General features: G+C 47.7%; 1 protein-coding gene across 1 annotated transcript in view; it reads left to right on the forward strand.

Annotated features, from left to right (window-relative positions):
- LOC136578029 (transmembrane protease serine 9-like) overlaps positions 1–20,554 on the forward strand; it is a 68,653-nt gene extending 48,099 nt beyond the window's left edge. Inside the window, exons 8-11 of the mRNA XM_066577936.1 lie at positions 16,684–16,894; positions 17,913–18,184; positions 19,421–19,590; positions 19,863–20,554. Of these exons, the coding sequence (XP_066434033.1) occupies positions 16,684–16,894; positions 17,913–18,184; positions 19,421–19,590; positions 19,863–20,093 (884 nt within the window). The 3' untranslated portion in view covers positions 20,094–20,554. The remainder of the gene's footprint in view (positions 1–16,683; positions 16,895–17,912; positions 18,185–19,420; positions 19,591–19,862) is intronic.
- The last annotated feature ends 208 nt before the right edge of the window (positions 20,555–20,762 follow it).

Genomic DNA, 20,762 nt, shown 5'->3' on the forward strand with positions numbered 1-20,762 from the left:
AAAAGCTGTACACTGTCATACGTGGTAAAACAGAAAACATTGTATTTGTTTAGTAGTGCATAAACATTTCAGAATTTGATATTTGAAGCTTTTTCTAAGTTTGCATGCGACTATCATCTACGACAGTGTAGTCATGTGATGCTGCGAACAGCCTCCACCCCCCCCCACCCCATGGGTTACATCACCAATGACTTCTTTAATAGACACTAGGGCACATGTATTACTGATGTGCCAAAAGGTTGGCATAATTTGCATCTTTTTGTGGTACAAATGATTTAGACTGATTTACTATTGATTTGCACCAAAACGAACATTTGTTACTCCTCCCACTCCGCTACTCAAAAGTAGCGTTTGAGTGCAGGGAGTTTTTTTTAGACCGATTTTAGGAATTGCGACTTTTCTGAAGGTCGCAAAATTAGTTGCAATCTCAGTCCAGTAGGTGGGTGCTGTACAAGTGAGTCCACATGCCTAGATGCGTATAGCGATATGACATATTTATCAACATTGTGCGCCATTTCATAAATTTGTTGCATTTTAAACTGGAGAAGGAAAAAAAGCAGAAAAGTGGCATCAAAAATCCATTTCATGGTAAATTCCCCCTTTTAGTCTGATTTGTGTGTGACTGGAGCGGGCGGAGCAGCTTCCAGCTATAATTATAGTCTGTGGGCAACTCTTGTATTCAGGTCACAGATGAAACCTCTAACACAATCTGAAGTGCCGATGACATCACCATAACAATAGCCGCTGCATCATGCTGATTCCTCAGTCCCTGATGTGATTGTCAGACCAGAGGTATCTCCACCAGAACAGGTCGAGGCACATTCTGGGCTTAGGGTGGGGGATTCAGTAACGCTGCGCTGAACACGAGGAGAACACCACAATACAGACCTGGAGATTAGTCTGGAGCTAAGGACGTCTTATGAGAACATCCATCGCAGAGTGACAAAGCCAAGCGACCATGAATGATGTCGGATGTCTCGCCAGCCTTCTGCTGCTGTCCGGTAAGTGGCTCCTACAATCTGATGATCATTTGCTGCGATTAACCAAAATCCAATCGCAACGGATGCAGAAGGTGAATGGGATCATGAAGTGACCAGACTCTAATCGCACCAATCATTTCACGGATCCCTTGTTGCTTGCTGGAGATGTTTGATGTATAATAGCTGAGCGCAGGTCGCACCGCAATGTACAGATGTAGAGCGCCAGTCATAGGACAATACTGAGTCCATTACTACATTAAAAAATGGCGCAATCAGGGATCTTTTAAAAAAAAAAAAAACATTGCGCAACTTAAATATTTTTGTGTGGTAAGAAAGCGATGATTGTAATATTCCAAAAATACTAAGCTTTAGGAAGGCCAAGTTCGATCAGCTTAGTGCTACCCTTAGGCCTAATGCTCATGGCGGAATACCGCAGCAGAGCCCGTCACGGTGTCCCCCCAGAGACCCCATACTTACCTCCGGATCCGCTGTCTGATGTCCCTCATGACGCTCCGGCGCGCATGCGCACTAGAGCACATGACGCGCCGGCAGTGTCATGTGACGCGCCGCCCACAGAATCATATGACGCGGCCGGCGGTAGGCGGGGAGGCGTTTTCACGCTATCTTCCGCTGTGCTACAGTGGAAGATAGTGTGACGGACGGCTTCCATTGGCTGCAATGGAAGCCGTCCGCACGTACACCCGCGGCAAATAGAACATGCCACGGGTGAGTACGGGAGAATTCCGCACCGTGAGCCCTGAGCTATTAGGTTCAATAGAACCTAATAGCTATGGGGCAACGCCCGTGGGAATTAGCCCTTAACCCTTTCCAATCCCCTGTCTGACCTCTGAAGACATTATGATTTAAGGCTGTTCAGCTCCAATGTTGGAAGACATTCGTTGGGGTTCTCTTACTGTATATTGCCAGCCTCTCTGCTGTCGGAGCCTATCCAACGTGTCACCTAATGCAGTACTACCTTTAGCCAGCATATAGCGCTGTTGTGTAACGGCAGAAAAAGAGTAAGCCCCCTAGGAAAACCAGGATACAAATTGTATTAGAAAGGGTTAACCTTATTGCCTGGAACAATGTCCTCAAAAATAAGAGTACAAACAATAAATGGGAAATGTTTAAAAGCATCCATAACAATATGGCGTAATGAAAATGTACAGAGAGTGCTTAGGCCGCTTTCATACATGCGTTTGTGTTTTACAGCGATTTCATGCGGCGTTTTCAAACGCGATCTACAGCGTTTGAAAGCATTTTTAACACACCAATCATTGCGATGGGTGACGAGGTGCATTAAAAAGTGCTAATATATACAAAAATAGAGCAGACCGCACTCGGAAATCACGGTGTTAGAAACGCTATTCGAATGTTAGTCTGTGAGGCCCCATTGAAATCAAAGGGGGCGTTTTACAGCGTGGCATTTGAGACGCAATGCTAAACACTGTAAGAAGTGAGCTGCGTGAGAGCAGCCTTAAACTACTAAAAAAAGAAAACGGCAAAGAAGCACTAAGAACCTATGGAGACTGAGAGACGTATTGCCAAAGAGAATAAAACTGACCCAAGACTGTTCTTGGACTATATAAATAGTAAAAAGATTAATACTGAAAGTGTTGGCCCTTTAACAAATAATGTAGAAAAATAATAAATGGTGATGAGGAGAAAGCAAATCTATTAAATAGCTTTTCTGCCAGTGAATTCACAGAGGAAAATGAAATGTTAGGTGAAATGCAGAGTGATGAAGTAAACTCCATTAAATGTCACCAAGCTATTTCTCCCTTTACAATGAACGATTCTGAATAAGAATCACTTGCAACAGAGAACAGGATGGTGACATCCTCGCTAGCTTGTTCGCAATTGTGCAGCCTGTTTAGACAGCCAGATTTATCTTTGAGAATCGTTCACTTCTCATTTGCTTCCTGCTCAGTGTGTCACATTCCTATGTAATTAAGGAAGATGCGACACTACCTCTGCAGCACCACCTATTGGATGGCAGCATTCCTTCAATGCTTTATACAGGTCTATAGTGCAATGATTGGGAATTGAAGACCAAGCCAGAGTCCATACACAGACAGCTGTTTCTGGGTTTTTTTGTCCCTCATCAGTGTGCAGTAGGATCCTGGCTTGGCTAGTGAGAGGGCTAAGACAATGGATTGGGAGTGGTATCATCACTCCTTAGGGAAAGCATCTTCTTAATTTGCATATTACCCAGAGAAGCATGGATGGCCTTATAAGTTTTCTCACTCACCTTCTTGGTGCTCTCCCTAAAGAGAGATGATACCCCCCTCCCGACCCCCTTAACACTGACATGGAAAAGGACTGTAACAAGGTGGCACTCTACTAACTCTGCATAAATCTATTGGGACAATACAGATATCTCTCCCATCAGCTATTTATATCCAGGACTGTAACAAGGGGGCGCTCTAATAACTATGTATAAATATATTGGGACAATACAGGGATCTCTCCCATCATCTATTTATACCTAGGACTGTAACAAGGGGGCGCTCTAATAACTATGTATAAATATATCAGTGGACAATACAGAGATCTCTCCCATCATCTATTATACCCAGGACTGTAACAAGGGGGCGCTCTAATAACTATGTATAGATATATCGGGACAATACAGAGATCTCTCCCATCATCTATTATACCAAGGACTGTAACAAGGGGGCACTCTAATAGGTATGTAGAAATATCAGGGGACAAGACAGAGATCTCTCCCATCATCTAGTTATAACCAGACCAGGACTATGACTGTAAAAAGGGGGCACCCTCTACCTCTAGAGTAAAGAAGGTTTCTACACTGACATAGAAAGGGGTTCTTTACTGTAAAAGCAGTGAGACTATGGAACTCTCTGACTGAGGAGGTGGTGATGGGGAACTCACTGAAAGAGGTTAAGAGGTTCTGCATGTCTTTCTTGAGTGTAACAATATTACATGTTATATCACTGATAACTTCAGCAGGGTCGGTGATCCGGGGATTATTCTGATTACCAGATTGGAGCCAAGAAGGATTTCTTTCTGTAAAACAATAAAAATTGGCTTCTGGCTCATTGGAATTTTTTTGCCTTCCTCTGGATCAACATTGAGGAGGGGTGGGGGGGTGGGGTAATAGGCTGAACTGGATGGGCATGTGTCTCTTTTCAGCCTAAAATACTTTGTTAATTATCTGTAAATAGTCGTAACACGGTTGTTTGTAACAGGGGGAATAATATGCGCAGATGTGTTAGGGCTTCCTTACACTTAAGAAAATCTCATGAGACTTCTGCATTGCAAGACGCAAAAATCTTGCACCAATATGAAACCCATCTTTTGAATGTGGTCGTACGCATTAGCGATGTTTTCCCGCATGGCACCATTTATATGGTCCAATAGGAGGGACAGAAGGTAAATGGGCAGCCATGGTTTAATGTGCACCTATAGATTTCTATTGGGAAGTGTTGACCTATTTTATCCTTTTTCCTACAAATATTGTGGAGTTGTGGCTGCCTTCACTTGGTTGTGCACGCCCACTGCCCATTTACCTTCTGTCCCTCCTACTGGATCATATGAATGGTATCCTACCTTCCCTTATATTATTTATAGGCAGGGGCATAACTATAGAGAGTGCAGGGGATGCGGTTGCACCCAGGCCCAGGAGCCTTAGGGGGCCCATAAGGCCTCTCTTCTCCATATAGGGAGCCCAGTACTATGAATAAAGCATTATAGTTGGGGGCCCTGTTACAGGTTTTGCATTAGGGCCCAGAAGCTTCAAGTTATGTCTTTGTGCAGCATGGTTTAGGTATGGGTACAGGTACAGATACAAATAGAGAGGGGGCCCCAGCTCACCTTTAGCATCAGGGCCCCTGAGCCTTTACTTACGCCCCTGTTTATAGGTTTAGTCCTAAGAGAGGAGCATTCTGAGAGGTAGGAACCCAACTTTCCCCAGTTGAGATTATACCACCTGGTATTAGCGTTAGGATTAGAGATGAGCGAGCGTACTCGTCCGAGCTTGATACTCGATCGAGTATTAGCGTGTTCGAGATGCTCGTTACTCGTGACGAGTACCACACGATGTTCGAGTTACTTTCACTTTCATCTCTGAGACAGCGCGTTTTTCTGGCCAATAGAAAGACAGGGAAGGCATTACAACTTCCTCCTGTGATGTTCCAGCCCTATACCACCCCCCTGCAGTGAGTGGCTGGGGAGATCAGGTGTCATCCAAGTATTAAAATCTGCCCCGCCCGCGGCTCGCCACAGATGCATGATGACAGTGATCAGGGAAAGTGTTGCTGATGCTGCTGCTGCTATAGGGAGAGTGTTAGGTGTTATTTTAGGCTTCAAGAACCCCAACGGTCCTTCTTAGGGCCACATCTGACCGTGTGCAGTACTGTTGAGGCTGCTTTTAGCAGTGTTGCACAATTTTATTTTTTTTGTATTTCGGGCGTGCAGAGCATTGCGTCCTCAGTCTGCAGTCATTGTACAGAGTATAGGGGCAGTACTGGTGAGGCAGGGAAAGAGATATACTGTCTATATAGGCAGTGGGCTTTTTCCAAAAAATTGTGGGGGAAAATACTATATTTGGGCTGCCTGTGACCGTCTTCAGTGTACTGCGTGTCTGCTGGGGGTAGTAGTCATAATTAATACGCAGCTAAGCGTTACAGCAGGCGTGCGCAAAATTGTTTCCTGGCTGTGCCCGTTACATCACTGCCGTCATAGCGCCAGAGGGAAACAGTATACATAATATACGCTGCATACAGGGTCTGTCCGGTGTTTCAGCTCACCATTTAAAAAATAGAAGCAAAATACTTAAGGCCTACCACTTTTTTTGGCTTTTTCCAAAAACTTCCAAAAAATACAATATTAGGCCTGCCTGTCACTGCCTTCAGTTTACTGCGTCTCTGCTGGGTGTAGTAGTTGTTGAATTAATACCCAGCCTTGCGCATAATTGTTGCCTGCTCTGCAGTGCGTTACGTACGCGAAGTCAGCCTCCAAGAGGGCAATCGAAATACAGTGCATATCACAGGCAGTGTGGTTGTTCCCACCAAGTTAAAAAATATACAAGATTTGGCCTGCCGGTCAGTGCCTTCCGTTTACAGCGTGTCTGCTGGGTGTAGTAGTTGCTGAATTAATACCCAGCCTTGCGCATAATTGTTGCCTGCCTCTGCAGTGCGTTACGTACGCGAAGTCAGCCTCCAACCACAGGCCAATAAGCGGCACATTTAATTACAGCGTTCTGTTTCTGCTCTACTCGTAATACACCATGCTGAGGGGGTAAGGGTAGGCCTAGAGGACGTGGACGGGGGCGAGGACGCGGAGGCCCAAGTCAGGGTGTGGGCACAGGCCGAGCTCCTGGTCCAGGTGTATCGCAACCGACTGCTGCGGGATTAGGAGAGAGGCAAGTTTCAGGGGTCCCCAGATTCATCTCACAATTAATGGGTCCACGCGGTAGACCTTTATTAGAAAATGAACAGTGTGAGCAGGTCCTGTCGTGGATGGCAGAAAGTGCATCCAGCAATCTATCGACCACCCAGTCTTCTACGCCGTCCACAGCTGCAACTCTGAATCCTCTGGCTGCTGCTCCTCCTTCCTCCCAGCTTCCTCACTCCATTAAAATGACACATTCTGAGGAGCAGGCAGACTCCCCGGAACTGTTCTCGGGCCCCTGCCCAGAATGGGCAGCAATGGTTCCTCTCCCACCGGAGGAGTTTGTCGTGACCGATGCCCAATCTTTGGAAAGTTCCCAGGGTCCGGGGGATGAGGCTGGGGATTTCCGGCAACTGTCTCAAGAGCTTTCAGTGGGTGAGGAGGATGATGAGACACAGTTGTCTATCAGTCAGGTAGTAGTAATTTCAGTAAGTCCGAGGGAGGAGCGCACAGAGGATTCGGAGGAAGAGCAGCTGGACGATGAGGTGACTGACCCCACCTGGTCAGCCTACTGAGGACAGGTCTTCAGAGGGGGAGGCAAGTGCAGCAGCAGGGCAGGTTGGAAGAGGCAGTGCGGTGGCCAGAGGTAGAGGCAGGGCCAGACCGAATAATCCACCAACTGTTTCCCAAAGCGCCCCCTCGCGCCATGCCACCCTGCAGAGGCCGAGGTGCTCAAAGGTGTGGCAGTTTTTCACTGAGAGTGCAGACGACCGACGAACTGTGGTGTGCAAGGTTTGTCGCGCCAAGATCAGCCGGGGAGCCACCACCACCAGCCTCACCACCACCAGCATGCGCAGGCATATGATGGCCAAGCACCCCACAAGGTGGGACGAAGGCCGTTCACCACCTCCTGTTTGCCCCACTGCCTCTCCCCCTGTGCCCCAACCTGCCACTGAGATCCAACCCCCCTCTCAGGACACAGGCACGACCGTCTCCCGGCCTGCACCCACACACTCACCTCCGCTGTCCTCAGCCCCATCCAGCAATGTCTCTCAGCGCAGCGTCCAGCCGTCGCTAGCGCAAGTGTTTGAGCGCAAGTACGCCGCCACGCGCCCACATGCTCAAGCGTTAAACGTGCACATAGCCAAATTGATCAGCCTGGAGATGCTGCCGTATAGGGTTGTGGAAACGGAGGCTTTCAAAAACATGATGGCGGCGGCCCCGCGCTACTCGGTTCCCAGTCGCCACTACTTTTCCCGATGTGCCGTCCCAGCCCTGCACGACCACGTCTCCCGCAATATTGTACGCGCCCTAACCAACGCGGTTACTGCCAAGGTCCACTTAACAACGGACACGTGGACAAGCACAGGCAGGCAGGGCCACTATATCTCCCTGACGGCACATTGGGTGAATTTAGTGGAGGCTGGGACCGAGTCAGAGCCTGGGAATGCTCACGTCCTACCCACCCCCAGAATTGCGGGACCCAGCTCGGTGCTGGTATCTGCGGCGGTGTATGCTTCCTCCACTAAACCACCCTCCTCCTCCTCCTCCTACGCAACCTCTGTCTCGCAATCAAGATGTGTAAGCAGCAGCACGTCGCCAGCAGTCAGTGTGGCACGGCGTGGCAGCACAGCGGTGGGCAAGCGTCAGCAGGCCGTGCTGAAACTACTCAGCTTAGGAGAGAAGAGGCGCACGGCCCACGAACTGCTGCAGGGTCTGACAGAGCAGACCGACCGCTGGCTTTCGCCGCTGAGCCTCCAACCGGGCATAGTAGTGTGTGACAACGGCCGTAATCTGGTGGCGGCTCTGCAGCTCGGCAGCCTCACGCACGTGCCATGCCTGGCCCACGTCTTTAATTTGGTGGTTCAGCGGTTTCTGAAAAGCTACCCACGCTTGTCAGACCTGCTCGGAAAGGTGCGCCGTCTCAGCGCATATTTCCGCAAGCCCAAGATGGACGCTGCCACCCTGCAACATCGGTTTAATATGCCAGTGCACCGACTGCTGTGCGACGTGCCCACACGGTGGAACTCTACGCTCCACATGTTGGCCAGGCTCTATGAGCAGCGTAGAGCTATAGTGGAATACCAACTCCAACATGGGCGGCGTAGTGGGAGTCAGCCTCCTCAATTCCTTACAGAAGAGTGGGCCTGGTTGGCAGACATCTGCCAGGTTCTTGGCAACTTTGAGGAGTCTACCCAGATGGTGAGCGGGGATGCTGCAATCATTAGCGTCACCATTCCTCTGCTATGCCTTTTGAGAAGTTCCCTGCAAAGCGTAAAGGCAGATGCTTTGCGCTCGGAAACGGAGGCGGGGGAAGACAGTATGTCGCTGGATAGTCAGAGCACCCTCATGTCTATATCTCAGCGCGTTGAGGAGGAGGAGGAGGAGGGGGAGGAGCATGAGGAGGAGGGGGAAGAGACAGCTTGGCCCACTGCTGAGGGTACCCATGCTGCTTGCCTGTCATCCTTTCAGCGTGTATGGCCTGAGGAGGAGGAGGAGGAGGATCCTGCAAGTGATCTTCCTAGTGAGGACAGCCATGTGTTGCGTACAGGTACCCTGGCACACATGGCGGACTTCATGTTAGGATGCCTTTCTCATGACCCTCGCGTTACACGCATTCTGGCCACTACGGATTACTGGGTGTACACACTGCTCGACCCACGGTATAAGGAGAACCTTTCCACTCTCATACCTGAAGAGGAAAGGGGTTCGAGAGTGATGCTACACCACAGGACCCTGGCGGACAAACTGATGGTAAAATTCCCATCCGACAGCGCTAGTGGCAGAAGGCGCAGTTCCGAGGGCCAGGTAGCAGGGGAGGCGCGGAGATCAGGCAGCATGTACAGCGCAGGCAGGGGAACACTCTCCAAGGCCTTTGCCAGCTTTATGGCTCCCCAGCAAGACTGTGTCACCGCTCCCCAGTCAAGGCTGAGTTGGCGGGAGCACTGTAAAAGGATGGTGAGGGAGTACGTAGCCGATCGCACGACCGTCCTCCGTGATGCCTCTGCTCCCTACAACTACTGGGTGTCGAAGCTGGACACGTGGCCTGAACACGCGCTGTATGCCCTGGAGGTGCTTGCTTGTTCTGCGGCTAGCGTCTTGTCAGAGAGGGTGTTTAGTGCGGCTGGGGGAATCATCACGGATAAGCGTACCCGCCTGTCAACTAACAGTGCCGAAAGGCTTACACTAAAGATGAACAAAGCCTGGATTTCCCCGGACTTCTCTTCTCCACCAGCGGACAGCAGCGGTACCTAAACTATACGTAGGCTGCACCCGCGGATGGAAGCATCGTTCTCTATCACCATAAAAAACGGGGACCTTTTAGCTTCATCAATCTGTGTATTATATTCATCCTCCTCCTCCTGCTCCTCCTCCTGAAACCTCACGTAATCACGCTGAATGGGCAATTTTTCTTAGGCCCACAAGGCTCAGTCATATTACTTTTGTAAACAATGTTTTTTTACATTTCAATTCTCATTAAAGCGTTGAAACTTGCACCTGAACCAATTTTTATTTTAACTGGGCTGCCTCCAGGCCTAGTTACAAATTAAGCCACAGTAACCAAAGTGATTAATGGGTTTCACCTGCCTTCTTGGTTGGGCATGGGCAATTTTTCTGAGGTACATTAGTACTGTTGGTACACCAATTTTCTTGGGCCCTCGCCTACAGTGTAATCCTAGTAATTTTTATGGGCTTCGCCTGCACTCATGCTACAGCAAGGTGTGTGGGGTTGGCCTACACTTTTGCTACATAAAAGTAACTGGGGCCTTGTCTATACTGCAACTACTGAAATGTGAAAGAGACTGTTATCTCCCTAAACTGCTGCAACGGGAATGTTACTGTGGCCTGTCTTGACTGCTACTACTACTGAAATGGAACTAATACTGTGCTCCCCCTATACTGCTGCTAGTGATATGTTACTGGGGTCTGTCCCTAATGCTACCGCTGAAATGTTACTAATTCTGGGCTCTGCCTATACCGCTGTTAATGCTATGTCACTGGGGTGTGGAAATGGAGGCTTCCCAAAGACATGATGGTGGTGAGGCCATTTCCCACCAACGCGGATACTGTTAAGGTGCATATAACCACGGACTTGTGGAGAGGACACGTAGTGCCTCAAAAACATCCCCCTCCTCCTCCAACAATGAAAACATTCTTGGCAAATACCTTTGCATTGGTCCGTCTGGTGGCAGTCCAAGAATTTCACCTTTACCGACACAACAAGAGAGCCCCCCCACCATCCCCCCGCCACGGCCCACTTAATCCTGGCCTCATTCCGAAAACCAACTAAATAAAACCGCGCTACTAGGTCCGCAGTCGCCACCACATTCCCACCAACGCGGTTACTGTTAAGGTACATATTACCAGTCTGACTGGGGCATGCACTGTGGGCCAAAGCACACCTGTATTGTATGTGACGTTAGCTCTTCTGAGCAGGGCACTGCAATGGGATTTATTTATGTACCGCCGGTGGGTTCCAGGGAGCCAGCCATGCTGTGGGTCCACAGGGACTTCACATTAGGGATTTGTACCTGCCAGTGTCTATGTATAAAAAACCCCGGTCAGGTTGGGGCATGCAGTGTGGGCCGAAGCCCACCTGCGTTTAATCGGACGTAACCTCAGCTGTGCTGGGCAATGCAATGGGATATATTTATGTACCGCTGGTGGCTTCCGGGGACCCACCTACGCTGTCGGTCCACACAGAGTTGTAACTGCATGTGTCTACTTATAAAGAACCCCAGTCTGACTGGGGCATGCAGTGTGGGCCGTAGCCCACCTGCATTAAACCTGACGTTACCTCAGCTGTGCTGGGCACTGCAATGGGATATATTTATGTACCGCAGGTGGGTTCCAGGGAGCCACCCATGCTGTGGGTCCACAGGGACTTCACATTGGGGATTTGTACCTGCCTGTGTCTATGAATTAAAAACCCCGGTCAGGTTGGGGCATGCAGTGTGGGCCGAAGCCCACCTGCATGTAATCTGAAGTTAGCTTTGCTGTCCAGGGCACTGCAATGGGATATATTTATGTACCGCCGGTGGCTTCCTGGCACCCACCCATGCTGTCGGTCCACACGGAGTTGTAACTGCATGTGTCTACTTATAAAGAACCCCAGGCTGACTGGGGCATGCAGTGTGGGCCGAAGCCCACCTGCATTAAACCTGACGTTACCTCAGCTGTGCTGGGCACTGCAATGGGATTTATTTATGTACAGCCGGTGTGTTCCAGGGAGCCACCCATGCTGTGGTGCACCATGGTGCACACGGAATTCCCATTGCGGAGTTGTACCTGCCTGTGACTATTTATAAAAAAAAACCGGTCTGACTGGGGCATGCAGACACCTTGACAGAATGAATAGTGTGTGGCACATGGGTTCCCCATTGCTATGCCCATGTGTGCAGCTCCTGATGGAGGTGGCACAGGATTGGATTTCTCATTGCTTCTGTACAGCATTGTGGGATATCGCACCGCCACTTTTAAAGAGGGTCGCTGCCTGGCCCTGCCAACCCTCTGCAGTGTGTGCCTGCGGTTCCTCCTCATGGCAGACGCACTTATAAATAGACATGAGGGTGGTGTGGCTATGAGGCCAGCGTGTGGCATGAGGGCAGCTGAAGGCTGCGCAGGGACACTTTGGTGTGCGCTGTGGAAGCTGGGTCGTGCGGGGGGGGGGTTGGGCAGCATGTAACCCAGGAGAAGTGGCAGCGGAGTGTCATGCAGGCAGTGATTGTGCTTTGTTGGAGGTAGTGTGGTGCTTATCGGATCCCGACCTCTTACCTACAGGTATGGAAGAGCCCATGTAGCTGGGGTCTCTAGCTGGCAGGGTTAGGAGGAGAAGGACGATACAGTTTAATGGCCGATGCTTTGTCTGTAATTGTACAGGTCACATGGCTCAGTTTTGCCCACGTCATAATGCTCAGTCGGAAAACTAGATAGCCTGGAGGTTATCAGAAATCTGAGGCCAACAGATTGCTTGGGTATCCTCTTCCAGGCTGGTACTTCCCGCTGAAATTCGTTGTGGCAGTGTTGACAGTCCCATACGAGTCTTTTTGGATTGTGGAGCTAGTATTAATTTAATACATCAGGAGACTGTCAAACGTTTAGGCTTAGAGATGAGTGCTTTGGATCTTCCCATCCCTGTGTTCGCCATTGATGCTGCTCCACTATCTCAGAGAAATCTGAGTTTTTGTGTACCTAATGTCCATTTAAGGATTGGGACACTATATGTCATGGAATCCCTCCCTATGCAAGTAGTCTTGGGGTTGCCCTGGCTGCGCTTACACAACCCAGTAGTGGACTGGGAAAAGGGGGACATTGTTAAATGGAGCCCTGGTTGTCTGTCCGGTTGCATTTCTGCTGATATAGCCTCCATTCAGGCAGAGGAGTTGCCTGAATTTATCGCTGACCTCTCTGATGTGTTTTCCCAAGAGGGGGCAGACAAATTACCACAGCACAGAAAGGGGAATTGTGCCATTGATATTCTCCTGACTGCAAGTTCCCCAAGAGTCGCATGTTCAACATATCGGCCCATGAGAGACTGGCGCTCAAAGATTATATCCAGGACAGCCTGAGAAGGAATCATATACGGCCATCTAATTCCCCACTAGCAGCTGGTTTCTTTTTTGTAAAGAAAAAAGATGGCGGGTTACGTCCCTGTGTTGACTTTAGGGAATTGAACAAAATCACGAAACGCAATCCATACCCTCTCCCCCTTATTCCGGATCTGTTTTCGCAGTTGAATGGCTCCAACTGGTTTTCCAAACTGGACTTGCACGGGGCATATAATTTAATCCGGATTAGGGAGGGGGACGGGTGGAAGACTGCGTTTAATACCCCAGAGGGGCATTTTGAGAGTCTGGTGATGCCTTTTGGTCTCACTAATGCCCCTACGGTATTCCAGTCCTTGATCAATGAGGTTCTCTCTCAGTTTGTGGGCAGATTTGTACTAGTATACTTGGATGATATTTAGATTTTCTCTCCGGATTTTGAGCCCCATGTTTCCCATGTTCGCCAGGTCCTCCAAGCTTTGCGTGAGAATTGTTTGTTCACCAAAAGAGAAAAGTGTGTGCTTGCTGTACAAGAGATCACATTTTTGGGGCATATAATTACCCACTTGTCAGAGCGATCGGTCCGCCGAGTAGGCAGGGACCCCTCCCGGGTTAGGGGACTATAGGGAGAGAATTGCCCTGGTTTTATGTTTCCTTTGCACAGTTGTGCCTTTTGTTTGTGTTATTGAGGTTGCACGTCCGGAGGACACAACAGTTTTATTTATAGGTTTAGTCCTAAGAGAGGAGCATTCTGAGAGGTAGGTACCCAACTTTCCCAGGTTGAGATTTACCACCTGGTATTCGCGTTAGGACCCATCTGATAGCTTGGTCACCTGGACGTTGGTAGATGGGCCAATGTAATGTGATCGAATTATATACCAAGAACCTTGTATTATTTAACATGGCTAGAGTATACACCTCTGATAGGAAATGTATTATGAATGCTGTTGCCGTTTTTTGGTTTCTGCTTCTATTGTATGTTGCAGCGTGGTTAACGTGCACCTATACATTTCTATTGGGTAGTGCTGACCTATTTTATCCTCTAATCCACGTGTCTGTCCACGTTGTACGCCACGGTGTATGTGTTGTTTTTTCCGTTGTTTACTTCCGTGTGTCATCCATTTTTCTCATGTACAAAAAGGAAAAAATCCTGGTGGCGGCCCAATGTTTTTTGTGCACATTAACAAGCCTCACGACTATTATATGTGTTATATAGTATAGATTAATAACTGTCACAGAAACAGAACAAGCGGTACTTCAATAACATCTGGTAAACCAGTAATTGCGGCTCGCCACACAAACTCCGTAATCATTAGGAGAACCAACCGCAACTGCTGGATGTGTGAATACTTAAAACAAAGTCTTCAAAAGTCCCAGACTTGTTTTCAGTTGTCTCCGCTCTTTAGCTTAGTGGTTGAGCCAAGAATTACCAGCGTCCCACACAGAAGTGTTATATAACCCACAGTAGTGCGTCTCCAGACCTGGAAGTCCTTGCCTGTTGGTGATGCAGAGAGCCCTTATGTTATCCACTAATGGGCCCTCAGTACTGTAGGTGACTCAGGGTATATGATCTGCAGGTCGCAGCCACAGGAGTGACCGTGGTACCTGGGACCAGCCTCCTGCTGTAGCATGGGGCAACTCATAGGTCATGGTAACCAACACAGCCGCAGGGCAATGTGATAAGTGGTTACGTAAAACAGTTTTCCGAGTTATTTAAATGGGTTTTCAACTAAAACCAAACCTCCTAGACCTGACAGGCCGTATACTTGTCCTTACTTCCCCTTGGACATCACAAAAGTTCACCTCGTTTATATTTTCTCGAGTCAGAGAGCGCCGGCTGTCAGTGCCGGCATGCATTGGGGTCAGAGTGGAAGCCGCTGCTCCGACCCCTATGTAGTAGACGGCGCTAGTAATTGCAGGCATAACTCCCATTGAAAACAAGGGTACCCCAGCCTGCAATTACAAGCACTGGCCACTACACATGGTTCAGAGCAGCAGTTTCCACTCCGACCCTGGTGTATTCAATGGAAGCTGTGCAGGTAATTATGAACGCTGGCTGCTACACTGGGGCCGGAGCAGTGGCTTTAGCTCTAATCCCAGTGTATACCGCCGGTGACATCAGACACTGCCTGGAAAACCCCATTAATTTATATAGTCTTGTCCCTCCCACTCTCACCCATGCCTAAAACTATATAAATTAAATAGACTTACCACGGCCTTCGGCCGCAGTTTTGAGAAGGCCTGGTGACATCCTACAAACCTGTCATGTGGGCTTATAATGTAGAAGGCCCTGGCAGGTTTATGGGACGTCATTAGTGATATCCCTGTTGCTTCTTCCATTTGCTGCTGCAGCCCGTGGGTCAACAACCCAGATGACTTCTGCAGCAGTAACTTAATAGAGGACCGGGGCGCAGCCAATGTCGGTGGAGGAGCATCGCAGCAGAGGTGAGTGTTGTGCTGTTTTATAAATGTGTTCTGCACCCCCTACTGCCACTAATTACTTGGAAAACCCCTTAAGAAAACCCCTAGTTACTTGGAAAACCCCTTAAGCTCAGGGTGTTTTGGTCCTAAAGGATCAGAGACCTTTTAGGGATTTTACCCATGTGGTGGTTTTGCAGCCGTTTTTTTTTCTTCAGCTTCCATAAGTATTTGTTGCTGTGTTTTTTTTTCCATGACATATATATTTTTTACATTTATAATTGTTTAATTCGTAAAGTTAGTATACTTCGCCCTAAAATAGAGTCCAGGAACGGGTCCCTCATTTTATTTCAGATGCTTTGATATATAAATTGCGTACACTTGGATTGCAGGGCATGTATGGCGACAGTTGTGCTTGGGTCAGCCGTGGGGCATTTTAGTTTTTATGTATATATATATTTTTATTTTATTCTGTAATTTTTTAAAACTTTTTTTTGGTAAATATTTTTTTTAACATCTATGTTCGCCATAACGTCATATAAGACCTCTGGAGGTCATTCACATTGTCTTTTTTTTATTGCACACTCTTCCCCTGTAGCTGGGGGATCCATAGGAGCTCTAGTTACAGGGAAAACATCCCTTGTAGTGACAATAGTCACTAACAGAGCTAATCTGGATCTACTAGGATCCTGCAGCTCTGCTGTGACAGGGGGCACCCGACGGTCACATGATCACCGTGTTGCATATTTCTCTTTTCACCACATAGTGCCTATTAAGCACTATGTAGCATGTAAGAAAGAAGGCAGAAACAGTTTAAAACTGTTTCTGTCTTCTCCTCAGGGTCCTCAGCTGTGACTTACAGCCGAGGACCTGACCTGCTCTGCTACATTGTAAGAGCTTTAATCCCACGCCGTATTTTTGCTATCGGGCGGGATTAAAGCCCAGGTCGGAGAGCCATAAATTTACTGTTCTTAAGGGGTAAAGTGTTTGTCCACAACTTTTTCTCATGGTGATGGACGCACTATAATCCTCCACATGACCCAATCTCAACATTATGGAACAGTAGACGAAAGAACCATTTAAAGAAACAGTAACATCACACTATGACGAGACAATGACTTAAGAGACTAAAAAATAGGTGACCTTTTGTGGTGTCCAAGGATATATAAGGACAAGTGTACGGCCCGTCCCATCTAAGAGGTTGGAGTTTGTTGCTTTGCCGTATGGCACCATAACCTTGAAAGGGCGTTTCGGGCCTAATGATGTTACACGTTGGGCGAATAAATGACTCAATTACAGTACAGGCCACACGGTCAGATGAGAAGATTTAATATGTCACCAAGTAAGAGAAATGTGGAAGCTAAATGTCTCATTATGTCTTTTAGTCTACATGACTGCAGTAACTTCCAACTTCACCACACCTGCGCAACCAGCATGTGGAGACCCAGTGTTTGGCAGTCGGATTGTTGGTGGCACAGATGCAAATGAAGGCGCGTGGCCATGGCAAATCAGTTTGCAGTACCGAGGTTCTCACATCTGCGGTGGGTCCTTGATCTCCAACCAGTGGGTGCTCACTGCTGCACATTGCTTTGAATGGTAAGTTAGAATGCTATGCCCTGGTCTACTCTGTAGTCACACATGGCACAGACTGGCTGAGCTCAGTGGTCAGTAAGTGGAAGTATTGATTCTTGGTGTAGAAGGTTGCTAATTTTGTGCACTTGGTGGTGAGACACAAGGTTCATCTGAACTCTTAGTCCTGGGTTACATTGGGTTCAGCAGTTGACTTCACATTTTTGTGCTTGTGTTTGTATTAGTCAATTAACGGGCCCTTATGACTCGGGCCCAGAAACAAACAATCCCTACTTCTACTGCTATTCTACTCATCTATGCACCATCTGTCTGTTTATGCAGGGAGAATGCAAGGCAAGATCCCAGTAGAGTAGGGTAGAAGAGTGTGAGCGGGCGAGAATCTATTCTGTCGGCTCGACCACTTGACTCACCCTAGTACTCAGCCATTTACTGTCTACTCCAGCACTGTGCTTGACACTGGTCAAGTAGGCATGATTTTACTAGCTAATGGTCCCTTTATACAAGAGGACTGCCCCGTGCTATTACTCAACAGCAATAGTCATTCTTTGAATTCAGGCGGATTGAGCTGACAAACAGGCAGTTGTGCATAGATTAAATAACTCCTGTTTACACAGACTTACAGTGACTTGGTTTTTAAGTGAGCTAAAAAACAAGCAATTCCGACAAGCGAGCAATTTATTGCCCAATGCCCTGTCGGTGGCCGCTGGTGCAGGGGATGACTACTGCCCAAACTTGTTTCCAGCGATTACACGGGGCAATTATCGTACAAATAAAGGTACCTAAACCTGCCTCCTCGACCATCTACATCGACCAATGTAAACCAGGCCTTAGTGGAAGATATTACTTTCCACTGGCATGGAGATGGTCTTTTGGCGCATGTGTCTTCCTAGGTGACCTCACTGGCCATGACTACATCAATAGTTCCAGTCTGGGGCCCCAGAGGAATTTCAGTTTCTGCTGCTACATAAATAACATTATGGAAAGTGACGATGCTCATCATTGTGGTGTTTGGTTTACTCCTTAGGTCTAAAAATCCCTCTGACTTCTTGGTTGCACTTGGCGAGTACCAGCTGCAGATCGACAGTCCTCACCAGGTGGTATCTGCTGTACAAAGCATTATAGTGAACTCCCTGTTCAGTGGAGTTGGCACCCCGGGGGACATCGCCCTGATCAAACTGTCCCGTCTTATTACTTATACCGAGTACATCCTGCCAGTGTGCGTCCCAACGGCATCTATGAGCTTCTCCGCTGGCACCAAGTGCTGGGTAACCGGATGGGGCAGTATAAGATCTGATGGTAAGAAAACCCCGGAGACACACAGCTAGTGGCATAGCTATAGGGGTTGCAGCTGTCCAAATTGCCACTAGGCCCAAATGTCTTGGGAGACCAATAGACTCTCTTAGCCACACCAACACTGCGGTTACCTTCACACCTTTTATCTTTAGTTCTCTACATAGCAGAGCAAAAGCACATGGCAGTGTGTGCATCCTGCATGCTCTTCCCCTTTGGTTCCTGTTGTGTTGTAAGGCACAGGGTAGAGGAGAAAGGGGAGGAGGATGTAGGATACACAAAGCCGTGCGCTAGCACTATAATATATGTAAGGAGGGAAATATTTAAGGTGTGAAGATACCAGTCAAACGAGAACCAATTTTACTTTAGGGGAGGTGGCAGGGCACTAAGGGACCATGATTATTTTAGGGGGGCACTATTAGCCTGTAGGGGCCTCGAAGTGTGAGGGCATTAATATTATTATGTGGGAACACAAACGGGGAATTTTCACCTTGAAGGAAGAACAATGGGGGCATTGTGTGAGGGTATTATGAGGGAGCAGGGCACTGAAGGACCACTTTGATGGGGTATTGAGGAGCCACAATTACTTTTGTGGGGCACTATTACATTGTAGGGGGAACAAAGTTGCTATTATTATTGAGTGAGGGCATAACTATACACACTATTACGTTGTGGGGAAACAAACTGGGAGTTATCACCATGAAGGAAGCACAAGGGGGGCAGCTATCATGTGTGTTTGGGGGCACAATGAGGGTTTTATTGCTATGTGGGGACACAAAGAAGGACACTTTTACTGTGAGGTACAAAAAAGGTGAGAACAATAGAGGAATTAAGTATGTGGGAGCTCTGAGCTGTGCTGATGTATCTAAGCCTGTTGTGTCATAATAGTTATCGATATGCCGATTCCAATGTATATAATTTTTTAGGTCCATGGGGTGACTTTGTGTAGAGGTGGGATGGGGACAAATGGAAACGTCTGTACCAGGGTCCGTGAGCTTTTCACTATACACAGCATTCTAAGCCAAGCCATCACAGAGCCCTACATCCCCTATAATTTATCAGTGTATCTACGCCTATCAGGTGTGATACGATCACAGAGATCCACACAACACTATAACCCCATCACCTGCCCACCTAGTAAAATCCTAACTATGGCACTCGGGTTCTTGATTTCCAATACTAAGTCGTTCTGTTACCGTATTTTGTACTGCAGGCCTTGATAAGTCTTGTTCTCTTCTGCAGTGCTTCTTCCACCCCCGCAGACTCTCCAGCAGGTCATGGTGCCACTTATCAGCAATAGTGCCTGTGATGACATGTATCACGTCAACTCTGACATCAGTGCCAACCAACAGATAGTTCCAAGTGATCAGATCTGTGCCGGGTACGCGGCCGGAAAAAAAGACTCCTGCCAGGTGGGTGGTTGTTTGTTTTTTTGTTTGGAGGGGGGATTAGAGCTTTTATTCTCCCTTGTCTCCTACCTTGTTGTGTTGTACCCTATTGTGAACGTTACTTATGTCTTGTGTATGTGATATATTCTGTGCCCTATTGGCTTTGGGTAGCCTCTACACAACCATGACCATATATCCCGATATCCCGGCTACCACAATTGGAGCACAGTAGATGTAATTAATGTTTAGTATTTTTCTGATCCTTGTATTTAGCGGACTATCATTATTTATTTCAGGGTGACTCTGGAGGACCCCTGGTCTGTAATATCGATGGTATTTGGTATCAAGCTGGCATTGTAAGTTGGGGAGATCAATGTGCTTTGTTTAACCGGCCGGGAGTTTACACCTACATTCCTGATTACTACAACTGGGCTGCCTCGTATGGAGCAACACGTTTCGTGTCCTCATCTCCTCCGTTTACTGCTTCAGCATTACTACTGACCCTCTGTCTCTTGGTGCATACTTGATGATGAATGGACGGTTGAACAGAGTTAATGACCCAGGATTATACTTATATTAACTTTAGAGATGGAATGCTCCATGTCGGACTTAGTGATGTCCCAAAATTACATCAATTGTGGGATTGTTGGAGCTGATGACGCACCAGGACAAAGTTTGACTACCTCATGTGGCCTCTGATAGCCACTTACAAGCACAATGAAACAACCCCATGACCAACATATCCTACCTCTTCCTTGAAGGTCCACCACCATGATATACACCCTGTGTGTGTCTCAGGAGAAACATCCATGGACCGCACTTTTTTAGGCTTCCAAAGGACTTTGTATAGCAGTTCCTGACCAGTGTGACCTCATTTCTGTAATATGTGTTCACTATGTTATGTATAAGGACCTCATGTTGTGATAATTGTTCTGTGATATCAGCTTTATGATTAGTACATTTTTTTAAAATTCTTTTTGTGCAAGGACCTTCAAAGAGTCTGTCCTCAACAACTACCTGATCATGGTTACATCCATCAAATAAGCACTAAGTCTCAATGTGTCCAATGTGGACTGGTGTGGCTCTAATCTCATGGTTTTTTTTAACCCTTCATATAGGTTTTGACTCCTTAATCCATTTAAATAAGCCCCAATAGATATGGTTAATTAAAGGTGAATTGTGTGCAGGGACCAGCA

Source organism: Eleutherodactylus coqui, chromosome 8, assembly GCF_035609145.1.
Source record: "Eleutherodactylus coqui strain aEleCoq1 chromosome 8, aEleCoq1.hap1, whole genome shotgun sequence".
NCBI classification, from domain to species: Eukaryota; Metazoa; Chordata; class Amphibia; order Anura; family Eleutherodactylidae; genus Eleutherodactylus; species Eleutherodactylus coqui.